Consider the following 25,624-nt stretch of genomic DNA (forward strand, 5'->3'; position numbering starts at 1 on the left):
ACAATCTTCCAGTCATTTTAAGCAAAACGTTATTATTTCATTACGTAGAATTTTTTATGTTAGAGTCTAAGAGGAAATTAAAAAATTTAAAACACAACTGGAATCGCAAAATTTTATAACGGAAAGTTATAAATAATAAATCGTACTTGAGAAGATAGATTATTAATGATAAGAGTTGTAGCAGAATATCTTCGTCTCTGTTGTATAGATAAAGGAGAGCATAGGGATATGTGCCCTACATTGAGGAATGCAACTTCGTATACATCACAGCCTCGAGAACTGTATCACCATGATTGAAGACAATGACTACAAACTTTACACATGATATAGGTGTATAGTTGTGTAATCCAATCATTAAGTTATATGTAAAATGTCAAATACATTGCAATGTTTATTATTTTATTGTTACTTTTATTGTAACGTTATAATGCCCTTATATTTATAATTGTTTGATATTAATTTTGTTGTTATTTGTAAACATTTCGTGTTTTCTCTATTACATTTTTGTACCAGAATGGAGATCCAATATTTAATACTCGTTAAATATTATTAATTTATAAAAAATCAATACAGGTTATCCTATACATTGGAAATTTCCATTCTATTAAACAAATAAAATACACTGACGTAAAAAAGCAAAATTACATTCTTAAACCATTATTTTAATAATTAGGCCTACATTACATTTATTATGTATTCTAGTTTAATATACAGTTAAAGATAAAAAAAACACTGGGCTGATTTTTTAAATTTTAAAACAGTACTAAATGTTAATAAAACAATACTTTCTAATGAGGTTTATGTTTTGGTCGTGGCCTTTCGAAAAGAAAGGTTTCATCATAAGACGACACCACAAATAAATATTTACATTGTATTTATTACAATTAATATTAAAATACCATATGGTGTAAACATGCTAATAAAACAATGTTTGAAATATTTCAGCCAGTTATGGGAAATTAGATATGACTACAGTATAATTTTTTGAATAAATTGAGAAGAAAGAAAACTAGAATTTTCAATAGGACCTTCTTCATTGTTTATGAGGTTTTCTTTATTTCTGTTTAATGTGTAGTGTTTCCAAAGCATAAATGCTGTGAACGTAAATGAACAAGTGATAAGAATGAGTTACTTCTTTTATTAGTTTTAGGTTTTTAATTGATGTTCTGTGTCCTGATTCAATGAAATGCTTGGCTACAGCAGATTTTTCATCTCTTCCATCTTTTGTGTGTGATAAATGCTCTTAAAATCGTGTTTTAAAGAAGATTTACTTATGATTGAATAAAATTTATATCTTTCTTCGGCTACGGCTGAATAAAAAGAAGTTTTCATTTTACGTGCAATATTGTTAATTAATTAAAGAATTATGTCACTTTATAGTCCATTCCAAGAGGTAATCTGCATCCACATGTAATGTTCGGTAAATGGGGAGTTATATGACTTGAGCTGGAGACTTTGCATATAAGGTAATTGGATAAAGCTAAACTGTAAGCGAGAATGTCATAAATAATGCACATTTCCATGTAAAACAAACAGCGCGGCGGCTGCGACCCACGCTCCAGCGGCTGCCTGAGAATCTGAGGATCCGGCGATTCTCAAGAGTGATTTATAGATAATGTAATGGAGAAGTACCACAAGATAGAGGAAGAAGCGGCTGGAAGTCGGGAGTTGCGGCTTTCATTTTTGGTGTCTACGAGAGTACCAGGGGACTAGGAGAGCAGCGGAGTTCAGGGGGTGGTGCGCCTCACTCCCCCACCCCCCACACAACTCACTTTAGACAAAATCAAGAACCATCTCAATCGAGTCGCTTGTACTGTATGAATGATGCAGCCAGGCACCTAGACACTTCAACAGTTTGGCCCGGCTGCTTCAATGTGAATTTAACTTCCTTTCGGTGTTATTTTAAACTGCAGTTTTTTTTTAAATTTATTTTGCAACCTTTTACTATTTTGCTACGTCCTAAATAACTTGATGAGAATTGGTTATCTTTGCCCATCAGTAAGAGTTTTGTAACGTCAAGGTTACCTACGTAAGGACCTTATAATAATTAACTTTGCATCGATTTTATAACAATTATTGTTATATAAATGTTATTTTGATTGAGGATGCGTAGACCTAAAGTTGTTCAAAGTAATTAGATTAATTTAAAAGTTGCTTTTGAGAGGGAAGGAACAAATAAAAGTTGGATCACAATTTAACTATTCTGGTATGTTGTAAATAGGTGAGTGAGTTTAGGCTGTGAGAACATTATCATTATTCAGGATTTAAAGGATCTTTTATTGGCTGCGTATTATAGCATAATTAATTTCTTACATATTATGTAAGAAATTAAAAAAAAGCAAACCAATCGGCGTCGTATGCAGTGTTGTTGCCTTAACAGCAAATATGCTTCTCTCACTTAAATTAAAGGTAAAAATTGGGTATACATAAATAAACATAATATAATTGAAAAATTCTTACCCAAATTCGAACAGATGGTCTGCGATATTTCAGTATTCCGAAAAGCTGTCTTATCCGATATGTATACGTGTCTCTGTTACCAACACACTCCATTCCAAATAGCACCTCAATGAGCTATACTAGAAGTGTTTCACTTTAAAGTACGTTCGTTATGATTATTCCAGCACAATTAAATAAGGTACCAAAGAAATCTAATTTTGCATGATTTAGTTTGTTAGAAAATTTTATTTATTTGTAAAAAGGCCGATTTAACTACAATTATATTAAGGCACAAAATTTGATTAACAGAGCGATGTGTGGTACCTTGTTAAATGTCTGGTAAAAGTAATAGGTTTTACTACAATAGGTTCTATGTTACAAAGACTTAACTCTTGAGCAAATGTTAATGAAAGATAGAACTACACCGCATAGTCTTGGTGTTAATCCTATCGACTAGTTCTGAGAATAAGGCATTGATCAAGAGACGGCTGTACTTTAAGGACCTTGAGCTTTTTCCTTGTAAAGGCCCTTAAAAATTATTTTTGTTAAGTTGGTATTTCGAGAAGTCTCATAAACGTACGTTGTACGCTTTCAAATTGTGTTGAATTTTTTATGTTTTTTTCGCATTTGATAAAAATAAACGTCTACCTTGAAAACATGCAATGATATTAGACAAACATTTTATAATCTTCGATCGGAATCTATCTTAATTTATAAGGGCGTACAGTTTGAAGTTCTAAAAATGTTTGATAAGATAAAAATCTAGTTGACTGCAGATAAAGGCGAGACTCTTTATAATTCCAGTTACGACGTCCTCTATCATTGTCATGTTGTAATATTCCATATGACTGATTTGTATAGTCTTGAATCTGCATTGCATGTTATTAGATTTTATTTCATGTTTGGTGATAAAAATTTTTAATTTTGGTTACAAATAAATCATTTTTATTTATTGATCCAGATAACACTTTTCTATGTATAAAACTTGACGTAAACTTTAAACTTAACTATTGTTATTTTAGTATCCAGGCACACTAGTAACATTTTTTTAATAATCATTAAAACACTCTAAATGTATTAATATTAATAGTAAAACTAAGAAGGTGTGTGGATGTGTGTACTCATCGTACATTTAAAACGATACATCTCCAGATGTGTGTATATTTTGTAAAGTGTACACTTTTTAACATTCATACGATTAAGTAAGTACAACAAAGTTTGAGAATAATTTCTCAATAGCCCAAAAAATATCACAAGAATCGTAAAAGCGCTTGGTTATGTGTTAATTAAACCTTTAAAGGAAAACTTCTTCCATAATTCTTCGACTTAAAAGGGCATAAAACTAAAAGAAATTTTATATTATCATTATGTGGAAAAAACTCAAGATTAATTTACTACAGCTGACTTTTAACGTTTACGGTTGGAAAATCATAATTTGTGCAGTGTGTTATCATTGTGAGTTAAAATCTTTATACTGTAAAACGATAAAAATATAATTCATTTATTATATTTGATCCGTCACTGAATTTTTAGTGTTCGACATTGGTTATGTAGATGGAATGATGACTAGTTGACCCTTACTCTGTGTTCGTATTCTGTGTCCTTACTATGTGTTCTTACTCTGTGTTCAAAACTAAGCAACTAAGAATACTGCACCTGACCAGTGACTCCATTGCCAATGAAACAAAGCGGGGCTCTCTTTTTTTTGTTCTTTGAATAGTTCTTTAGCCGATTCTCCTCAAAATTTGATTTTTTTAAAGAATAGAATTTGGGTGAAGCCACACTCAGGCGTTATTATAGAAGAAACTAATGACAAAAATAAAACAGAAATCGGGTCTTTTAAATACAGAATATAAAACATAAAACAAATTAACCTTTCGGTGTGGATAAAGAATCGTCCATGCAATGAGGAAGAGTGAAAGTGGCCTGAAGTTTAAAAATTGCACACAGTCCTAAAAGAACATTAGCGCTGCTTCTGGAGTAGCAGGATATTCTGGATGGGTAACGTTGGAGGTAGGGGCCGCCTCCTGTCGAGATACACGAGGGTCATTTAGGGCATTAGTCTCAGTCCTGTTCCCTAGGAAGTCAGCTCTGTACCAGCCTCTCCAGTCAAAGCAGGCAGGGGGTGGCACGCCTATGTCTAGGCTAGCAAGAGCCTTTGACTCTTAGGGCACCCCACCAACTCCAACAGTCATACCCCGCAGTAGAATTACTCTTGAACCCCATAATTTCAACATTTCCGGTTAGTGACGTGCCCTCCTGAAAAACCATAAGGTTGCCCATATTTAGAGTGAGAAGTCGGTTTTTGCTAGGTTTGTAGGATTAATTAGAAGTCAATCCTTCTAGGGTGGAGAGACACCAGTCCTGAAGCACCTACGACGGCTCCTCTATATTGTTGTTTAGAGGAATAAGCACGAAATACCTAACAATAATAAATCTTAACAAAGTAAAATCAAAATTTTCTAATGGGTGGAATTCGAAGATTACTTAAAGTCGGAGACAAGTACAGGTATAAAGTAGCAATAGAGAGAAGGTTACTAAACATACTGAATGGATGATGATGTAGAGAGGACCATACACAAGGTTTATGTCTACATACTTGTAGAACGTGACGTGTCAACATGTTACATTTTTTTATGCTTCGTTTAGATTTTGTATAATAATTAATAAGTATGTAATTTAGCCTTCCAAGTTGTATTGACTACTCTGTGTAACACAAGGTAGATGTAGTCCACACCAAGTGTAACAAGGTACGCTGAGGTTGCGCACAAATTCTAGTAATTAGGCTCCAAGTGTTACTATATCGCATGGTAGGACAATTAAATGGTTTATTCTGAGGTATTTTGTTGACATCATGTTTACCCATAAAACCAATGTAAACTACTTACTAACACAGCCAAATCCTATGGAATGACAAGCATCATCATCAAAATCGATCATTTTGATATCGCTGTTTGATAATGGAGAGAGTTATGAGATTAATGTATCTCATTGGCTGAGCGTTAGCGAACCCTATCACGGGAGTAGGTGATAAAATTTAATTTCTGTCTGTCTGTCCGTATGATATCTCGAGAACAAATAATCTATAGATTTAACGGTTTTCTTCATATCTAAATAAGTTATATCGAGTTAGATGATGGTGTCAATCAAGTTATTAAATTAGTTCAAAGTGAATGGCCAGTTTGCAAAATACGCCCATATTCCCTACCACCTTGAGAGAGCAAACATTCTTGTACACAACAATATTCTCTCACAACGGTGCCGGAAAATGTTGTTACACTGATAACAAAACTGAAATGTTATGATCAGAAATCCTCAATCAGTTTAAACGGATTTAAATGAAACCCCATTTAGTGCCTGAGTGTTATTAAATGAAATCAAATTTAGGATAAAACCAAAGCCAACTCCAACACAGCAAGCGGGTCAGCATCTATAATGCAGCATGGATAACACAGCTAGGCTCTCAGTTGCCATGGAGACCGGTCTATCGCCCTCTCTCTCTCTATCACTCACATGACCGCTGTATAGTCCCCTCTCTCTCCCTCCCCCACACGCACTGTCACCACCATATTGTTCAGTTTCCATTTGTTTACGCAATTCTGGTTTCATGAGCAACGAGTTTCATTTGTTAAAACGTTTCCATTGATTCCGTTTGCATTAGATAATTACATTTAACTTTCAATTAGAGATGCCAACTCGGTGATGGAAATTTTCTTAATAATGACAATGTGTTTTATTGTTTATGTTATTTTTGTATAATTTATTAATGAACGTGTTTAAAAACCCTTTTTGAAATATTCTTAAAACACATTTTTCATGTTTAAATTGAATTAACAAAAGTTCTGTACTAAAAAGAAAATTCAACTTTTATTCCTTAAATTTATTAATTTTACTTAAGGAATGTACATCGTATACAGATACTAATTGACACTCAAAAGACTGCACCATCTCCACAGATAGTCTTATCCTAAAGAAATACATTAGAACTATTCAGGTTACCGTCCTGTGGTTTCTACTCATGATCTTATATTGCTTCTAAATACTTGTTTAACTTACCTAATCATAAAGAGCAATTCATACTTATTGAATTGATTCCTTAGTAAATTATTGGCCTTACTGTTTTATTTTCCTTAGTTAATGGTTAAACCCCCCCCTCTCTCTCTTTCGCATATACCCTTCTGTTTGTTTCAACCTCCTTATCATTTCTTCAGCCCAGTTTCTCTCCTGAAACACTCCTGAAGTTCTCAATAGCCAGTATACTACTCTTTATCCACTGCAGCGTTTCCACTCAACATTCTCCCCATTACCTCAAAAGTTCCTCAACATCCTCACACCTCACGAGATCATTTCCTCCCTGTGACTAATACTTTCTGAGCCCAAATCCCACCTTCAAACTCTCACCGCCTCTACATGTCTGTTAAATGTCACATCGCATAGAGGCATACTTACACTACCCTTTCACTCACTTCTGTTCAAAATGTTAGAAAAGTTAGATGCTCTTCACGAAGACTGCCGTGTCCTCAGAGTGTCTGTAAATTTCCCATTGCGACACGCTTCTTGGCCATGGTGGGAATAGTTCATTTAATAGGAATGTTGAGTTTAGCTCTAGTTTACCTTCCTCTGAGCACAAGACGAACATGACTCCAAATTCCAGGAAGGTGGACTGGAACTAAACTCAACATTCCCATTCTCCTCCATATTCTGCCAAGAACTTAATCTCTATCTCTTCCTCTGAAGTTTCAAAGGTGTCTACAACCATTGCTCTGACCCACTTCTTTTGTAGATTATATCGAGTTTGCATCGTACCTCACCAATTTTATCAAGTCGACTGCCTAGCAAGCTATTAGGAAATGGTTCAGAGATAAGCATTGTCATCTGTGCCAGAGTTTCTTCGGGCAATCGTTTGGCCAGAAGCTCATTAGTGACAAAAACATCCAGTTCACGAAGTGACTCACAAAGGTATTTGGCACAGGCTATTTTCCTTATTACTGGAGGCAAACAATTCAGGAAACACTTGCACACTTAGGACTCTATTGAAGGCTCAATGTGTAAACTATTTTATCTGCCGGAGTAGACTGCTAAACACATTGTTTTGGATTGTGAGAGGTTTGGGGTTAGGAGAAGAACCCTATTTGGAACCTCACAGTCAGGTGATACATTCGACGTCAGCATTGGGGAAGCCCTTGGATCTCGTTGAAGGTACAGGAGTAGGCAGGCCCTACTAGCATAACCTGGGTTGCGCAATAAGCTTAGGTTGAGAACTAAGAGTCCTTTATACCCCCTTTTAATTTTAATCTAACCTAATTTAAGTTAGAACAAGTGATATCTTACCACAGTCTAGCCAGTATAAGAGAGAGCCGACGCCACCGTGACGGTTTAACTTCATGGCGATTAATAGATCAACATCTCCTGTAGCGTTTGTATACGTGCTTAGCCGTTCTTGGTACATGGCGACTAGACTCCCAAGTGTCCCTCCCTTGCAGTTACTATTCTAGTGAAGTTGATTTGAACTTGAACACTTTCTGTAAGCTCGAAGCCGTCCATCTTTTCTTAATACCGAAGTTTATTATTTTATTTACGTCACTACTAAAGTATGTCTTAATAAGACAAACACTAGGAAATTTTTAATGATATAACTTAAACAATGCATCAGTTATAAAGTGTTAAGTAAACGCGTGTCAATAAGGTGATGTATATATAACGCCTAAAAGAGTTTGTTCATTTAAATAAAATCCAATTTTACCAAAGTTCAAAACACATTTTCAAGACATTGATTTGATTGTATATATAACGCCTTCAGTAAAGTGATACCAAATACCACATTGCTTGTAATGCAAATGACAGCAGCCAAGTGGAAGGCGCCTAACTGAAGATCAGAAAGTCGTAGAGAAAAGCTTAATCTGTATGTATCTTACTTATATGATACTACGTTTCTCAAACTTTTAGACTATAAAAACCTAATTCAACTATCAGTAAGTTTAATGAATTTTTAATACTTAAAGCTTAATAATAATACATATTTTAAAATCGTTTGCTTTTATTTTTGTTACTACAAATATTTGTCCTTTTCTTGCTTAAAATTGTGTGACTGTACATGACAAACTTAAAAAATGGTGAGCTCTTTAAAACATTTAATTAAACAAAGCAATAAAAACAAAATATATTTTTGATTTAACGTCCAAGAAAAATAAAAACTAAATGCCAACAAATAAGCTGCAATTATGCAACCAATAATTACCACTTGCTTACACAAAACTACAGTATACAGTAATTCAAATTTGAGGACAATGTTTTCTTTTTGAAAGAAAAAAAATCTTTACTCAAAAATATTTGGACAAGTTAGAGTTTCGAACAACGATTCATGCTACATATTATAGTGCAGTATGATCTATGTTACCTACTATATTGCAACATACTGTATGTTACTTAACACAGTGCAACATACTGTATGTTACCTACTACAGTGCAACATACTGTATGTTAACTACTACAGTGCAACATACTGTATGTTAACTACTACAGTGCAACATACTGTATGTTACTTAACACAGTGAAACATACTGTATGTTACCTACTACAGTGAAACATACTGTATGTTACCTACTACAGTGCAACATACTGTATGTTACCTACTACAGTGAAACATACTGTATGTTACCTACTACAGTGCAACATACTGTATGTTACCTACTACAGTGCAACATACTGTATGTTACTTAACACAGTGCAACATACTGTATGTTACCTACTACAGTGCAACACGCTGTATGTTACCTACTATATTGCAACACGCTGTATGTTACCTACTACAGTGCAACATACTGTATGTTCCGTACTACAGTGCAACATACTGTATGTTACCTACTACAGTGCAACATACTGTATGTTACTTAACACAGTGCAACATACTGTATGTTACCTACTACAGTGAAACATACTGTATGTTACCTACTACAGTGCAACATACTGTATGTTACCTACTACAGTGAAATATACTGTATGTTACCTACTACAGTGCAACATACTGTATGTTACCTACTACAGTGCAACACGCTGTATGTTACCTACTATATTGAAACACGCTGTATGTTACCTACTACAGTGCAACATACTGTATGTTACCTATTACAGTGAAACATACTGTATGTTCCGTACTACAGTGCAACATACTGTATGTTACCTACTATATTGCAACATACTGTATGTTACGTAACACAGTGAAACATACTGTATGTTACCTACTATATTGCAACATACTGTATGTTACATAACACAGTGCAACATACTGTATGTTACCTGCTATATTGCAACATACTGTATGTTACCTAACACAGTGCAACATACTGTATGTTACCTACTATATTGCAACATACTGTATGTTACCTGCTATATTGCAACATACCGTATGTTACCTAAGACAGTGCAACATACTGTATGTTACCTACTACAGTGAAACATACTGTATGTTACATAACACAGTGCAACATACTGTATGTTACCTATTACAGTGAAACATACTGTATGTTCCGTACTACAGTGAAACATACTGTATGTTACCTACTATATTGCAACATATTGTATGTTATCAAACACAGTGCAACATACTGTATGTTACCTACTACAGTGAAACATACTGTATGTTACCTACTACAGTGAAACATACTGTATGTTACCTACTACAGTGCAACATACTGTATGTTACCTACTACAGTGCAACACGCTGTATGTTACCTACTACAGTGCAACACGCTGTATGTTACCTACTACAGTGCAACACGCTGTATGTTACCTACTATATTGCAACACGCTGTATGTTACCTACTACAGTGCAACATACTGTATGTTCCGTACTACAGTGCAACATACTGTATGTTACCTACTACAGTGCAACATACTGTATGTTACTTAACACAGTGCAACATACTGTATGTTACCTACTATATTGAAACACGCTGTATGTTACCTACTACAGTGCAACATACTGTATGTTACCTATTACAGTGAAACATACTGTATGTTCCGTACTACAGTGCAACATACTGTATGTTACCTACTATTTTGCAACATACTGTATGTTACCTACTATATTGCAACATAATGTATGTTACCTACTATATTGCAACATACTGTATGTTACATAACACAGTGCAACATACTGTATGTTACCTGCTTTATTGCAACATACTGTATGTTACCTAACACAGTGCAACATACTGTATGTTACCTACTATATTGCAACATACTGTATGTTACCTGCTATATTGCAACATACCGTATGTTACCTAAGACAGTGCAACATACTGTATGTTACCTACTACAGTGAAACATACTGTATGTTACATAACACAGTGCAACATACTGTATGTTACCTATTACAGTGAAACATACTGTATGTTCCGTACTACAGTGAAACATACTGTATGTTACCTACTATATTGCAACATATTGTATGTTATCAAACACAGTGCAACATACTGTATTTTACCTGCTATATTGCAACATACCGTATGTTACCTAATACAGTGAAACATACTGTATGTTACCTACTACAGTGAAACATACTGTATGTTACCTACTACAGTGCAAACATACTGTATGTTACCTACTACAGTGAAACATACTGTATGTTACCTACTACAGTGCAACATACTGTATGTTACCTACTACAGTGCAACATACTGTATGTTACTTAACACAGTGCAACATACTGTATGTTACCTACTACAGTGCAACACGCTGTATGTTACCTACTATATTGCAACACGCTGTATGTTACCTACTACAGTGCAACATACTGTATGTTCCGTACTACAGTGCAACATACTGTATGTTACCTACTACAGTGCAACATACTGTATGTTACTTAACACAGTGCAACATACTGTATGTTACCTACTACAGTGAAACATACTGTATGTTACCTACTACAGTGCAACATACTGTATGTTACCTACTACAGTGAAATATACTGTATGTTACCTACTACAGTGCAACATACTGTATGTTACCTACTACATTGCAACATACTGTATGTTACCTATTACAGTGCAACATACTGTATGTTACCTACTACAGTGCAACATACTGTATGTTACCTACTATATTGCAACATACTGTATGTTACGTACACAGTGAAACATACTGTATGTTACCTACTATATTGCAACATACTGTATGTTACATAACACAGTGCAACATACTGTATGTTACTTGCTATATTGCAACATACTGTATGTTACCTATACAGTGCAACATACTGTATGTTACCTACTATATTGAAACATACTGTATGTTACCTGTACAGTGCAACATACTGTATGTTACCTACTACAGTGAAATATACTGTATGTTACCTACTACAGTGCAACATACTGTATGTTACCTACTACAGTGCAACACTGTATGTTACCTACTACTGTATGTACTACAGTGCAACATACTGTATGTTACCTATTACAGTGACTGTATGTTCCGTACTACAGTGCAACATACTGTATGTTACCTACTATATTGTACGTATGTTACCTACTATATTGCAACATACTGTATGTTACATAACACAGTGCAACATACTGTATGTTACCTGCTATATTGCAACATACTGTATGTTACCTAACACAGTGCAACATACTGTATGTTACCTACTATATTGCAACATACTGTATGTTACCTGCTATATTGCAACATACTGTATGTTACCTACTACAGTGAAACATACTGTATGTTACCTACTACAGTGCAACATACTGTATGTTACCTACTACAGTGCAACATACGCTGTATGTTACCTACTACAGTGAAACATACTGTATGTTACCTACTACAGTGCAACATACTGTATGTTACCTATTACAGTGAAACATACTGTATGTTCCGTACTACAGTGCAACATACTGTATGTTACCTACTATATTGCAACATACTGTATGTTACCTAACACAGTGCAACATACTGTATGTTACCTACTATATTGCAACATACTGTATGTTACATAACACAGTGCAACATACTGTATGTTACCTGCTATATTGCAACATACTGTATGTTACCTAACACAGTGCAACATACCTGTATGTTACCTACTATATTGCTGCAACATACTGTATGTTACCTCTGCTATATTGCAACATACTGTATGTTACCTACTACAGTGCAACATACTGTATGTTACCTACTACAGTGAAACATACTGTATGTTACCTACACAGTGCAACATACTGTATGTTACCTATTACAGTGAAACATACTGTATGTTACTTAACTACAGTGCAACATACTGTATGTTACCTACCTATTACAGTGAAACATACTGTATGTTCCGTACTACAGTGAAACATACTGTATGTTACCTACTATATTGCAACATATTGTATGTTATCAAACACAGTGCAACATACTGTATGTTACCTACTACAGTGAAACATACTGTATGTTACCTACTACAGTGAAACATACTGTATGTTACCTACTACAGTGCAACATACTGTATGTTACCTACTACAGTGCAACATACTGTATGTTACCTACTACAGTGCAACATACTGTATGTTACCTACTACAGTGCAACACGCTGTATGTTACCTACTATATTGCAACACGCTGTATGTTACCTACTACAGTGCAACATACTGTATGTTCCGTACTACAGTGCAACATACTGTATGTTACCTACTACAGTGCAACATACTGTATGTTACTTAACACAGTGCAACATACTGTATGTTACCTACTACAGTGAAACATACTGTATGTTACCTACTACAGTGCAACATACTGTATGTTACCTACTACAGTGAAACATACTGTATGTTACCTACTACAGTGCAACATACTGTATGTTACCTACTACAGTGCAACACGCTGTATGTTACCTACTACAGTGAAACATACTGTATGTTACCTACTACAGTGCAACATACTGTATGTTACCTACTATATTGAAACATACTGTATGTTACCTACTACAGTGCAACATACTGTATGTTACCTATTACAGTGAAACATACTGTATGTTCCGTACTACAGTGCAACATATACTGTATGTTACCTACTATATTGCAACATACTGTATGTTACGTAACACAGTGAAACATACTTTATGTTACCTACTATATTGCAACATACTGTATGTTACATAACACAGTGCAACATACTGTATGTTACTTGCTATATTGCAACATACTGTATGTTACCTAACATACTGTATGTTAACACAGTGCAACATACTGTATGTTACCCCTACTATATTGCAACATACTGTATGTTACCTGCTATATTACAACATACCGTATGTTACCTAAGACAGTGCAACATACTGTATGTTACCTACTACAGTGAAACATACTGTATGTTACATAACACAGTGCAACATACTGTATGTTACCTATTACAGTGAAACATACTGTATGTTCCGTACTACAGTGAAACATACTGTATGTTACCTACTATATTGCAACATATTGTATGTTATCAAACACAGTGCAACATACTGTATTTTACCTACTACAGTGAAACATACTGTATGTTACCTACTACAGTGAAACATACTGTATGTTACCTACTACAGTGAAACATACTGTATGTTACCTACTACAGTGCAACATAACTGTATGTTACCTACTACAGTGCAACATACTGTATGTTACCTACTACAGTTGCAACATTCTGTATGTTACCTACTACATTGCAACATACTGTATGTTACTTAACTACAGTGCAACATACTGTATGTTACCGTACTACAGTGCAACACGCTGTATGTTACCTACTATATTGCAACACGCTGTATGTTACTACTACAGTGCAACATACTGTATGTTCCGTACTACAGTGCAACATACTGTATGTTACCTACTTGCTGCTGTACTGTATGTTACTTAACACAGTGCAACATACTGTATGTTACCTACTACAGTGAAACATACTGTATGTGGCACCTACTACAGTGCAACATACTGTATGTTACCTACTACAGTGAAATATACTGTATGTTACCTGACTACAGTGAAATACTGTGTTACTATACAGTGCACACGCTGTATGTTACCTACTATATTGAAACAATGTTACCTACTACATGCAACATACTGTATGTTACCTATTACAGTGAAACTACACGTACAGTGTACTGTATGTTTGCCCTACGTACAGTGATACTATATACTGTATGTTACATAACACAGTGAACATACTGAGTGTACTGTATGTACCTAACACACATACTACTGTGTGTATGATACTAACTACTATATTGAAACATACATACATGTACATGTTACCTACTATATTGTTCCCACATACTGTATGTTACCCTACTATATTGCAAAAACACAGTGCAAATACTGTATGTTACTACTACAGTGAAACATACTGTATGTTACCTACTACAGTGTACTGTATACTACATGCAACTACTACAGTACATGTTACTAATGTACATGCTACATAACACAGTATGTTACTACAATCATACACTTAACAAGTGATACTGTACTACAGTGAAACATACTGTATGTTACCTACTTCATACTGTATTGTTACCTACTACAGTGCAAACCTGTATGTTACCAACATACTGTATGTTACTACAGTGCAACATACTGTATGATGCTGTTGTTACCTACGATATGTTACAGTACATACTGTATGACAGTGAAACATACTGCAACATATGTATTACCTACTATTGCAACATACAGTGCAACATACAACATACAGTGACTGTATGTTACCCTGTATGTTACCTAACACAGTGAACACTACTGTACTGTATGTTACAGTGAAACATACTGTATGTACATAAACAGTGCAACATACTGTATGTTACATACTGTATGTTACCTGTATGTTACTACTATATTGCAACATATTGTATGTTATCAAACACAGTGCAACATACTGTATGTTACCTATTACAGTGAAACATACTGTATGTTCCGTACTACAGTGAAACATACTGTATGTTACCTACTATATTGCAACATACCGTATGTTACCTAATACAGTTCAACATACTGTATGTTACCTAATACAGTTCAACATACTGTATGTTACCTAATACAGTGCAACATACTGTATGTTATCTAATATAGTGCACCACGCTGTATTTTACCTACTATAGTGCAACATACTGTATGTTACCTAATACAGTGCAACACGCTGTATGTTTCCTAATATAGTACAACGTACTTTATGTTACCTACTATAGTACAACATACTGTATGTTATCTAATATAGTGCACCACGCTGTATTTTACCTACTATAGTGCAACATACTGTATGTTACCTAATACAGTGCAACACGCTTTATGTTGACTACTATAGTGCAACACGTTGTATGTTAACTACTATAGTGCAACATACTGTATGTTAACTACTACAGTACAACATACTGTATGTTATCTAATATAGTGCACCACGCTGTATTTTACCGACTATAGTGCAATATGCTATATATGTTACCTGTTATAGTGTAATAAGCTACGTGTTACCTAGTATAGTGGAATATTGCTTTATATTACTTATTATAATGTAATACGTGGTATGTTATCTTCCATGTTTTCTCTATGCTCGGTGCTTTTGTAACCTTCAGTTTGGCGCCTTCCTGGCAGCCTTTGGCATTTTCAATACTTAACAGCATATAAAAGTGCATTCACTCTTTGAAGGTATTAAATAACTACTGAACTGACGATTAATATTCATTAGGAGATCTGTAGAAACTGTTCGAGAAGAGTTTGACTTTGAACTTTTAAATGAGCAAATTTTATTGTAAGTACACATTTTATCTATCACAATATAGTTTAAACTTTTGGGTTTGATCTATTACAGAATTTTATTACATGGTTTTGATGTTTCTTACTTGTTTATTTCATTAAGTACACCTCAGAATTCTAACACTAACTTGCTTGTTTATTTCATTAAGAACAGCTCAGAATTCTAACACTAACTTGCTTGTTTATTTAATTAAGAACAGCTCAGAATTCTAACACTAACTTGCTTGTTTATTTCATTAAGTACAGCTCAGAATTCTAACACTTATAATCATTGGTTTCGCTGTTTCCATTTTATAATATAGATAATAAATTGGTAAATAGCACACAAATTATTACTCTGTGACCGGGTAAAAAATAATCAACAAGAATGACTGTAGGTACTTTTATAATCATTTATATGCGATATATTATTTACGAATATATAAAGAGTTTAATTATTGTTTATATATATTCTTATTATATATGATGCAAAAGGCACACAAAGGCTCTTAGATTACCAAAATGACCTGGTTAATTTATATTGGTTCCAATTTGCAATTAATTTTGATGTTTCAAAACTGATATTATTAAAACAATGCTATACTATTTCATAGTTTATTAACTCCAGTTATACCATAATCATTGAAAGTTTATACAGCACTACGGTGGTCTGCACATAAACACATAAAGCATTATAAGCTTCAACTGTAAATAACCATAAACTTAAAAATAAAAGAAAACATACAGACGTTACAAGAAGACAGTTATAAATAGATTATGTAAAAGCTTTTATTCTTTACGCACTAAGCGTTTGTAAAATTGTGTATACATTAAGAAATAAAAATTGCACACGAGAAAAGTAAATATGAAGGAAAGAAAAATGCAGATAAAAATAACAAACGTAAACGAACACATGTCTGTGTTTTGTTGTGTAATGTACTCGTACAGGTTGAGGTTACATGGTAGAGTAGACGTTATATTATAATTCGCAAATCAATAAAGTAACTTTATTCATTTTAATTAAAGACTTGAGACACAAATGTAATTGCGAGCTATGTAGTAATAGTAACAGTACGATGTATCATTATGGGTTGTACTATTTATCAATACTTCAAAACAAACGCACTGTGATTTTTTATTTTTCAAGATCCTCTTAACATTGAAACTAACAATGAAGATGGGTGTAGTCTTCCTCCTCAATACACTGACATATTTGGGATTGGAGTCAGTATCACTTCACATATCTGGAAAAAACCAAATGAATGTATTGTTTAGAGAAGTATTAGCAGTACGGTACGTAAGGTTTGAGTTAAACGTATATTAACTCGATCAACAAAACTGCACCCTGTTTTATCAATTCACAGCTTTTTGACAATTCAATAGTAGCTTTTAAACATTTACGAGGTATACATAACGTTAATCACTCAATGTTAGATAACAATTAACTGAAATTCCTTGTTTACTTAGCTATTTGTACGAGGTGTGTCTGAGACTATAACAGACAAACAGAATACCGTATGTGTTTTGTTACAGTTTTGAAGGTAGATACGGAATTCGGAATTCCCCCTCATCTATATTTTCATTAAAGCCAATAGGTTTAGACGCAATTGTTCATATGGCATGGTAGAGCAAACACACAAAATATATTATATTTAGTTATAATATTGTTGACAGTTAAAGTACGACATGAAAGAGGTTCCTGGCGAAAGTAAAATAAAAATAATAAGTTAACATATTTTCACAGTACTTTACGGTTTTGAAATTAGCTTGTTCCATTACCATGCATGTGCATTGACGACGACTTATTGTCAAATAAATATCTTCGATATCACTGTGGTTGGATTATGAAAGCAAAAATATGCTTGTCATGTACTCATCTTCATAGTGACTGAAACTACAGAAGTAATTAAGAGTCTAAGTCGTCAGACTATGGATCAGAGTTAGAGTTAGCGCGGGTTCAAATCCTGTCTGTGACCGTAGCACTTTTTATCAGTACCATCGACCTTGTACTGTATCAACTCCCCCTCTTTCTGTTTTATAAGATCCTCGTACATGCCAGTGGCCCATATAACTGGCAGATTAAGGCTTACAGACTATAGGCATCTCTTTGAACAAGTATTTCGTTCTGCCATTCATAAAGTGTAATTTATCCATCAGCTGCGTTATATTCAAACAAATATACTCGCGAGGTCAGTAACCTAGGTGTTACTGGACGCTCTTCAAGATCTCAACCTTCCCACTTCCTCATTGCCTTTCTGCTCCTGCCGTTCCTGGACGGTCTGTCTGCTGTGGTAGAGGACTGTGACTGGCACAGAGGAATGGCATGGCAGGAGTAGGACAATCTATCTTCAGATAACATACCTGAGTGACCGGAGACGACGTAAGGACATCGACGAGAGCCTGGGTTACGTCAGTCACTTCCAGAGCCTTCTGCAGTCCCAAATGTGCCAGGTGTCTCAACGTTGCCTCCGTCTTCGTCAAACCAGGACTGATGGTCTGTAACCACAAAGCCTATAATATTTTGGCAAACAATCTCGGAAATTTCGTTCAAACGCTAGAAATTATTTCTTAGAATATAAATCTCAAATGTCTACCAACAACATGTAATGCCCTAGAGAGATGCAAATGGGCTAAACAGTCTTACTAAATCTTATGAAAGTTCCACGAAACGTTTGTGTCTCAGCTGGAAATCCGTGCCGTCAGTAATATAATATTATAGGTCTTTTTCTAAATTAGTGTGTGGATCACAGTGTTCTACCAGCTCAAGTGATTGTTTGCTTACTAATACATGGTTTCCAAAATTATATGTGTTCAGAAAATCAATAATATATTGTGACGCACTGTTCTCTTATCTATATCAGAATAAAAAAGTAGCTGAAAATAAAGACTCCTAACTGGGAAATATCCAACAGAACAACTTCAACGACTTCCATCTCTAAGACTGACTGTGTACGGGTAATCATGGCTCCTGAATACGTAAAATAATTAAACAACATTGCAAAAAATGAACAAAAACTCGTTGATATATGAGGCTTTATACTTCATTGACGAGTTCGTGGAAAGTCGTTATTAATGTCGACGTTGAAGTAATAATTAACAAAACGTTGTTTTTCTCAATCACACAGTCATTTGTCGTAAACTCATATAATTAACATCAGTGTTAATTGAATTGAAATTTAAATTGCAATGTGACTTTCATAATTACCGAATTGATATAGTAATTTACTTACCGATGATAGATACTTATAGATAGTAAAAAATGAATATACTGGTTAGATGAGAAGGCCCTATTGAATGTCAAGAAATTTCTGTTACACAAAAGTATTATAGATTTACGCTGTTTATGATGGGTCACTTGGATTTTAATCAGTCAGGGTATATACAGATATTATATGGTATGGCCGTAAATGTTTAAAATTATATAAGTAGCATTTCAACAAGTCAGATATTGAGGAAGAAATAAATCTCATAGTCTAGAAAATTCGACTGGGCTCTGAGCACTGAAGATTAGATGGCATGTGACAATTATTTTTAAATATTTCATTATTGTTATTTTTATATTAAATTGTAGGGTTTTATATCATGAGCTCTTCTGATAAATTCGTGGAATTTTAAAATCCAAAAAGAGCTCTTAAGGAGTCATTGTTCTTGCATTTAAACTACCTGAATTGTAGAGCTTCGGCCACTCTTATCTTGCCATGTTAATTCCTCCATTAGTCCCTCATATTTAATGAAAAAATAAAGATAGGATTTCAAGGTTTTTGTTTTAAATGTATATTCAGGAGTACATTTAAAAATGCCTAGTTAAACATCGCAAAGATAAATATTGTTTTGAATTTTGAAAAAAGAGTTGGTTAACAAAGTCTTCGAAAAATTAATAAATTGCTTTTGGAATATTCTATGATTTAAGACACTCAGTGAAAGAAACAAAATTCTGTTAATATTAATAACATATCTCTTATAGTTCTTGTAATATACAACCCAGTCGTCTGTACTATGATGTAAGAAAAAGAAGTTTTCATTTATATTGTAATATTTTGTTTTTTATTGATTTTGTAATGTTATAATAAATCGGACATAGAAAGTCTATGTTTAATGCATTCCAGCGGCAATACCGGTTCTTCTGAGTCCCTTAGGGACTTGCACTCATCATCCAATCTCTATTTTGTGATTGAAGGTTTTTTTGCCAATTTCTCGTGGGGATTTTCGGCTATCCAAATTTCAGTTTATCTTGTGACTTTATTCCTCATACATTCCATACTTTTCTAATCTTTAGCACATCACTTCGTTTTCCTTGTAGTTAGTTGACACACTTTCAATATATACTATCTATAAATGGTGTTTGTATGTGTGTTCGTGTGTGTGTGTCTCCTACAAACCTGTATTTGTGTGTGTGTGTGTGTGTGTGTGTGTGTGAGTTCGTATGTGTTACTTAATCACGTAAAAACTACTGGACCGATTGTACTGAAACTTTACATGGACATTCTTACAGTGCCTGGTCTTTGAAATTCTCTCCAGACCACGCCCACTGGTCTTTAAAGTTGCGAAAGATTCCTCCTTGATCTGGAAAGTTTTATTGCAGCAAAAATATTATTAATTGAAATACTGTTTTAAATGTCATCAACTGTTCTGTGTAAACATTTTTATTACAGCAAAACCACAGGTTTAATTAATTGAATCACTATTTCCAATTTGTTTTTATTTATAATCTTGAAATCATAGAATAAGCTTTATAGTAAAATCACTTCTTATATGAACCTTATCTGCAACCGTTGTTTAAAGAAAATATCCAGATAAAAGTTGTGGTAAAAATATACTTTTAACTGTACATACATTTTAAACAAACATCATGAATGAAGTGCTAGATCGGTACTGTAATGCAGATATCAAAGACAAAGTTACATACTTAAAGACTGTTATAAAACCCATCTTAGTTGTCTTTTGACAGAAGTAGTTCTCTCAGACCTATGTATGTATAAATTTTCTTGATCGCGGAAAACAAGGCAAAATCAACAACGGCACAAACAATACGTGTGCCGTGTACATTGGGCATACCATAATAATATAGATCTTTTGACATATTTTCTTGATCGTGATATCAAGGCAAAATCAACAATACCGTCGTACTCATACACATGAAAACCCTACGAAATTGCGTGCGAAGCCGTGAGTAACTGCTAGTATAAAATGAAAATTAATTTATAAACCAAACAGGAGCTCAAGTGGCTTTATTTTTGACCAGGACTGCCAGCAGCAAAAACATAATTTTGACTTGAAATATAACAAATAAGTGTGTATAAAACTAAAATACAGACAATTACAATATTTATTATAGAACAACAAGTAGTTAACGACAAATTTAGAACGATACTTTTTTTAAAGCTAATAATCTATAGAATAATATTGAACAAATCCAAAAATCGCTTTTTAGATAAAAAAAAACAACAAAAAAAACAACAGCCGATCCTTCTGAAATATGAAGGGAATAATTTTGTTATGGACGAAAACTCTTTTCTGTACTGTTTTCCATTTTGAAATCTCGAAAGTGTAAAATGGTTTTCTGATAGAAATTTTATTGTTTGTTTGATTTCTTTCTTGAAGCTAGTTTATATCATCTAAGATACACTTTTAAAATATTGCATTTCCAACATTTTATAACAAATACCAACGCATACAGACTTCTATAGGTCGGCATACTCACAGTAACTTTGATGGTGCTGTTTTTGTCAGCCAGTTCTCTTCTCAAGCACTGTGAGATGGCTCTAACCGCGTGCTTAGTCCCGCAGTACACTCCGGCTATGGATACCTCTACAGAATGTCCTGCAACACTGGATAGTTGACAAGGAACATTATTAAAGTTCGTGGTTCTGTGTTAAACAGGCATGTGTCTCTATGCAATCTACTCCCTCAACAAATATGAAAAACATTTCTGTGTTACATCGACCTGTAGTAGTGTGTAAGAGCAAACTCTGGAAAAATGCATATTGGCAGGCAAATGTACAAATCACCCGTACCTAAGGCAATTATGTAGAAGAACTACTCGTTCATGTCTCTGACTGCCAAAGACCGGAAGACCCTACACTATAGATAGATGTCATCAGTCCTTGACATTTTTAAACGTCCAGTTCTAGTCTTAGCAACTACTGATAAATTACGTATATTGTCCAATTAACTATTAGATCTCCTGAGGCTCTGAGTTTATCATAGGGAAACGGATTATGGTGAAGAACGGATGGAACTTTTATTCAAGAACGGGTCGGCGAATTTGAGAACATTACGGCATAAATGCAAACATGTTTACCAGGTTCTATTGGATGACACATTCTTCTTGAGTTTGTTGTAGGCTACAAAAATTGTGTAGATCTAAGGAGACTGGTCTCACTTAAAAGTAAGAATATACAGTATACTACTCAACTAAATATTACTTGGATACAGATAAACGAATTAAATACAAAACCAACACCGACCATATTTAGATAATATTTTTCTAGGAGGATTAAAATCACACAAATTCACTAAGGTATGAATAGACCGATGGTTGACTCATGGGTGGCAACACTACACACTCACCTGTTGATGATGAAGATGTGCCCGTGTTGGTTCTGCCGTCTCTCCATAGACTTGAGGTACTCTCTGGTGCAAATGCAAACTGACAACACGTTGATGTCGATCATACTTCTCCAGTCCTCCGACTTTCCATCTATCACATCATGTCTTCTTTTAGTTATTAATAAGAAAAAATACATGTAAACCATACATCTAGAAGTACAACTGGAGAATATGAAAGGAAGGAAAATACATAAGGGATTGGCGTAAAAAAGGTGACAACGCATCGGTACACGAAGGTAAAATAGAAAACTTACTGAAAATACAGGTTACACCGATAACCGAAATGTATAAATAAGAATACAATTGACAATCACTCAGTATTATGGGTAAGAGACTAACAATATAAATGTCTTGAATGTTTTACAGGTTACGCACTCCCTTCGTAACTGTCAAATATTAAGAATCCTATTATGTATAGTTCATTAGATTAAGAGCTACAAAAAAGTATGGATTCTTAACAAAACGAGTTCGATGTAACAAGTATCGTAGGATAAGAATATTTCGTTATTCAAATAATTATCTATGTTCATCCTTCCATTGAAGCCTACTTGCTTCTCTGGAATGGCCATCTCTCGCTCAGAGATTCTTCTCAGGGACCTCGCAATCCATTTGAAGGTGTCAGATGACGTCCCTGTAGGATATCACTTACTTTCGGTTCTGGTGCAGGGAGGTAAGATAGGTTGTTGAAATAGGGGATTCCCCATTTGCGGTGACCATAATTTTTGGGGATATCGACATTGGTAAATTCATCAATGAAACCTCTGCGACATTGTGTTTATGGTTAAACTGGTTGCTACGGACAATGCAACAGGGACGGTTATCCTATTCTTACATTATGTGTGGATTATAAAGCAAAAGTTACCTTTCAAAAAACTTGCTTTGAGATACGCAGCGTTGTTCACAAGCACGTCAGCTCCTCCGAGTTCTTTATCCACCCACTCGAACGCAGCCAGGATATCCTCTTCGCTCTTCAAGTCCACCTTCACAGCGTAGAGCTTCCCAGGCTCGTTGGCTTTGGCAAGTTCGTCAGCAATAGCCTAAAAATAGATGTAATGTCAATGTTACAAGCATTACATGTCTTAGAGCATCTAACATTCTGAAGATACAATACCAAGAAGGTAAGATAAAAAAGAAAGATGAGACAACATAAGACTTCTTATGCCACGAATTAATCAATTGTAAGTATTATAATGTGAAAGAAACATATTACATAGAACGTTAAAAATATCTCTACAAGACTGTATTTTTCAAATACAGCAAATAGATACAGTAGGTTAATATAGTGCTTTAAGATTTTCAGTGGGTTACGATAGGGTACATAGTACCTAGCTATTTAGTTTAGATCTATCTATTAGTATACATCTTCAATATGTGATCAAGCACGTATCCAGTGGTTTATTTCAAGGTTATTATCAGTGATCGTTGTGGTATATTAGTGTTTTAACAGTATTATAATGGCTTGAATAATAAATAGTTTAATAGTGACGTTGAAAGATTGTTTATATTGATAAAGGCCAGTGTATCGAACTGCGTTTTCAGGATGTATCTGTGCCAGCAAATCAAGGAATGAGAACCATCGAGGACATTTATATAGAACAAAGTTCAGTAACTATTTGTCCTGTCCGGAACAAGCAAGTCTGCCAACATCTTCTATATATGATATAATTCATTGTGAAATACATAATAATTAGATCGATACAACAAACATGCTGTTCTTATAAGAAATTGACCATTTCAGATACCCGAAAATAATACTTATTCGTTTTTAAAATTGTCTATGTTTAATAAGGCAAATGTTTACCTGCATCTTCTCCTGCCTCCTGGCCAGCCCCACCACGACCATCCCATGATGGACCAGAGCCTGAGCTATAGCAGCCCCTATACCTGCACTGGCCCCTGTCACTATAGCAACCTTACCTTTCCACTGATCCATCACTCACTGGTTCGAAAGCTTTCAGATAACAGCTGATAGTTCTTATCTATCGTCTGATATTGCTGCTTTATCTCTTCTGTTTTATACGTCTACAAGCCAAATCTCACGTTTGTTACAATTTTGTAGTCACTGTAGAGTAACGAAATACAATGTACTATGTTATTTGTGTTTCTTAACGTATGATATACCCAGTATTATTTACTATTACGTATTACTTTAACTTTTAATCATGAGACATTGTAAATTTCCAATAATGCTTTGTATTTTATGTTTATCACTACGACAGGTATGTCTTAGATTTGTGTGTTTACTGACATTGGTGTAGAAAATATACACATTTGGATATAAACACAAGATATTCTCGTAGTGCTTAATTCTTTTATATTAAATTTCTCGTTAAAAAAAGAATACACATTGTTTTAGTTAACAAATTTGTTTAGGGAATAAAACAATATTCTAGTTGCACTTACAAAATTAGTTGGTGTATCCAAATTCTTCAAAATTTTATAAATTTTTTATAATTAAATGCGATTTTATTGTTACAGCTCTACACAGTTGCCCCTGCAAAGATGGCACCAGCAACTTTTGACTTATTTATAAAATAAGAATGTTTACTGTCTGGTTTCAAATTAATTAAAAGAATAATAATTATGTATTAATGTTTTTGGCTTAGATCTGACTAATAAGTCAAATCAAATCAAAATGCCTTTATTTACAAGCTTTTCTCAGTACATACACTGTTTTGCAGAACAACTCAAGTCATTTAATGGCCTTAAATACTAAATAACAAAGATTTGTGATTAAAACTAAAATTGGAACAACATTGGATTATACTAAATACTAAAACTTATACACCAACAACTTAAATACGTTATTTATCAACACATATGTA

The 25,624-nt window shown here is 34.2% G+C and overlaps 1 protein-coding gene across 1 annotated transcript; it reads right to left on the bottom strand.

Moving 5' to 3' along the window:
- Positions 1–17,307: 17,307 nt before the first annotated feature.
- LOC124363976 (farnesol dehydrogenase-like) lies at positions 17,308–24,743 on the bottom strand. Its single transcript, XM_046819246.1, has 6 exons — positions 24,601–24,743; positions 23,662–23,836; positions 22,761–22,890; positions 21,892–22,018; positions 18,552–18,686; positions 17,308–17,434 (listed from the first exon to the last, which is right to left on the bottom strand). Exons 1-6 carry the CDS (start codon positions 24,730–24,732, stop codon positions 17,387–17,389), a joined length of 747 nt encoding a protein of 248 aa, XP_046675202.1. The 5' UTR covers positions 24,733–24,743; the 3' UTR covers positions 17,308–17,386.
- Positions 24,744–25,624: the final 881 nt, after the last annotated feature.

This window comes from Homalodisca vitripennis, chromosome 5, assembly GCF_021130785.1.
Source record: "Homalodisca vitripennis isolate AUS2020 chromosome 5, UT_GWSS_2.1, whole genome shotgun sequence".
Lineage (NCBI taxonomy): Eukaryota > Metazoa > Arthropoda > Insecta > Hemiptera > Cicadellidae > Homalodisca > Homalodisca vitripennis.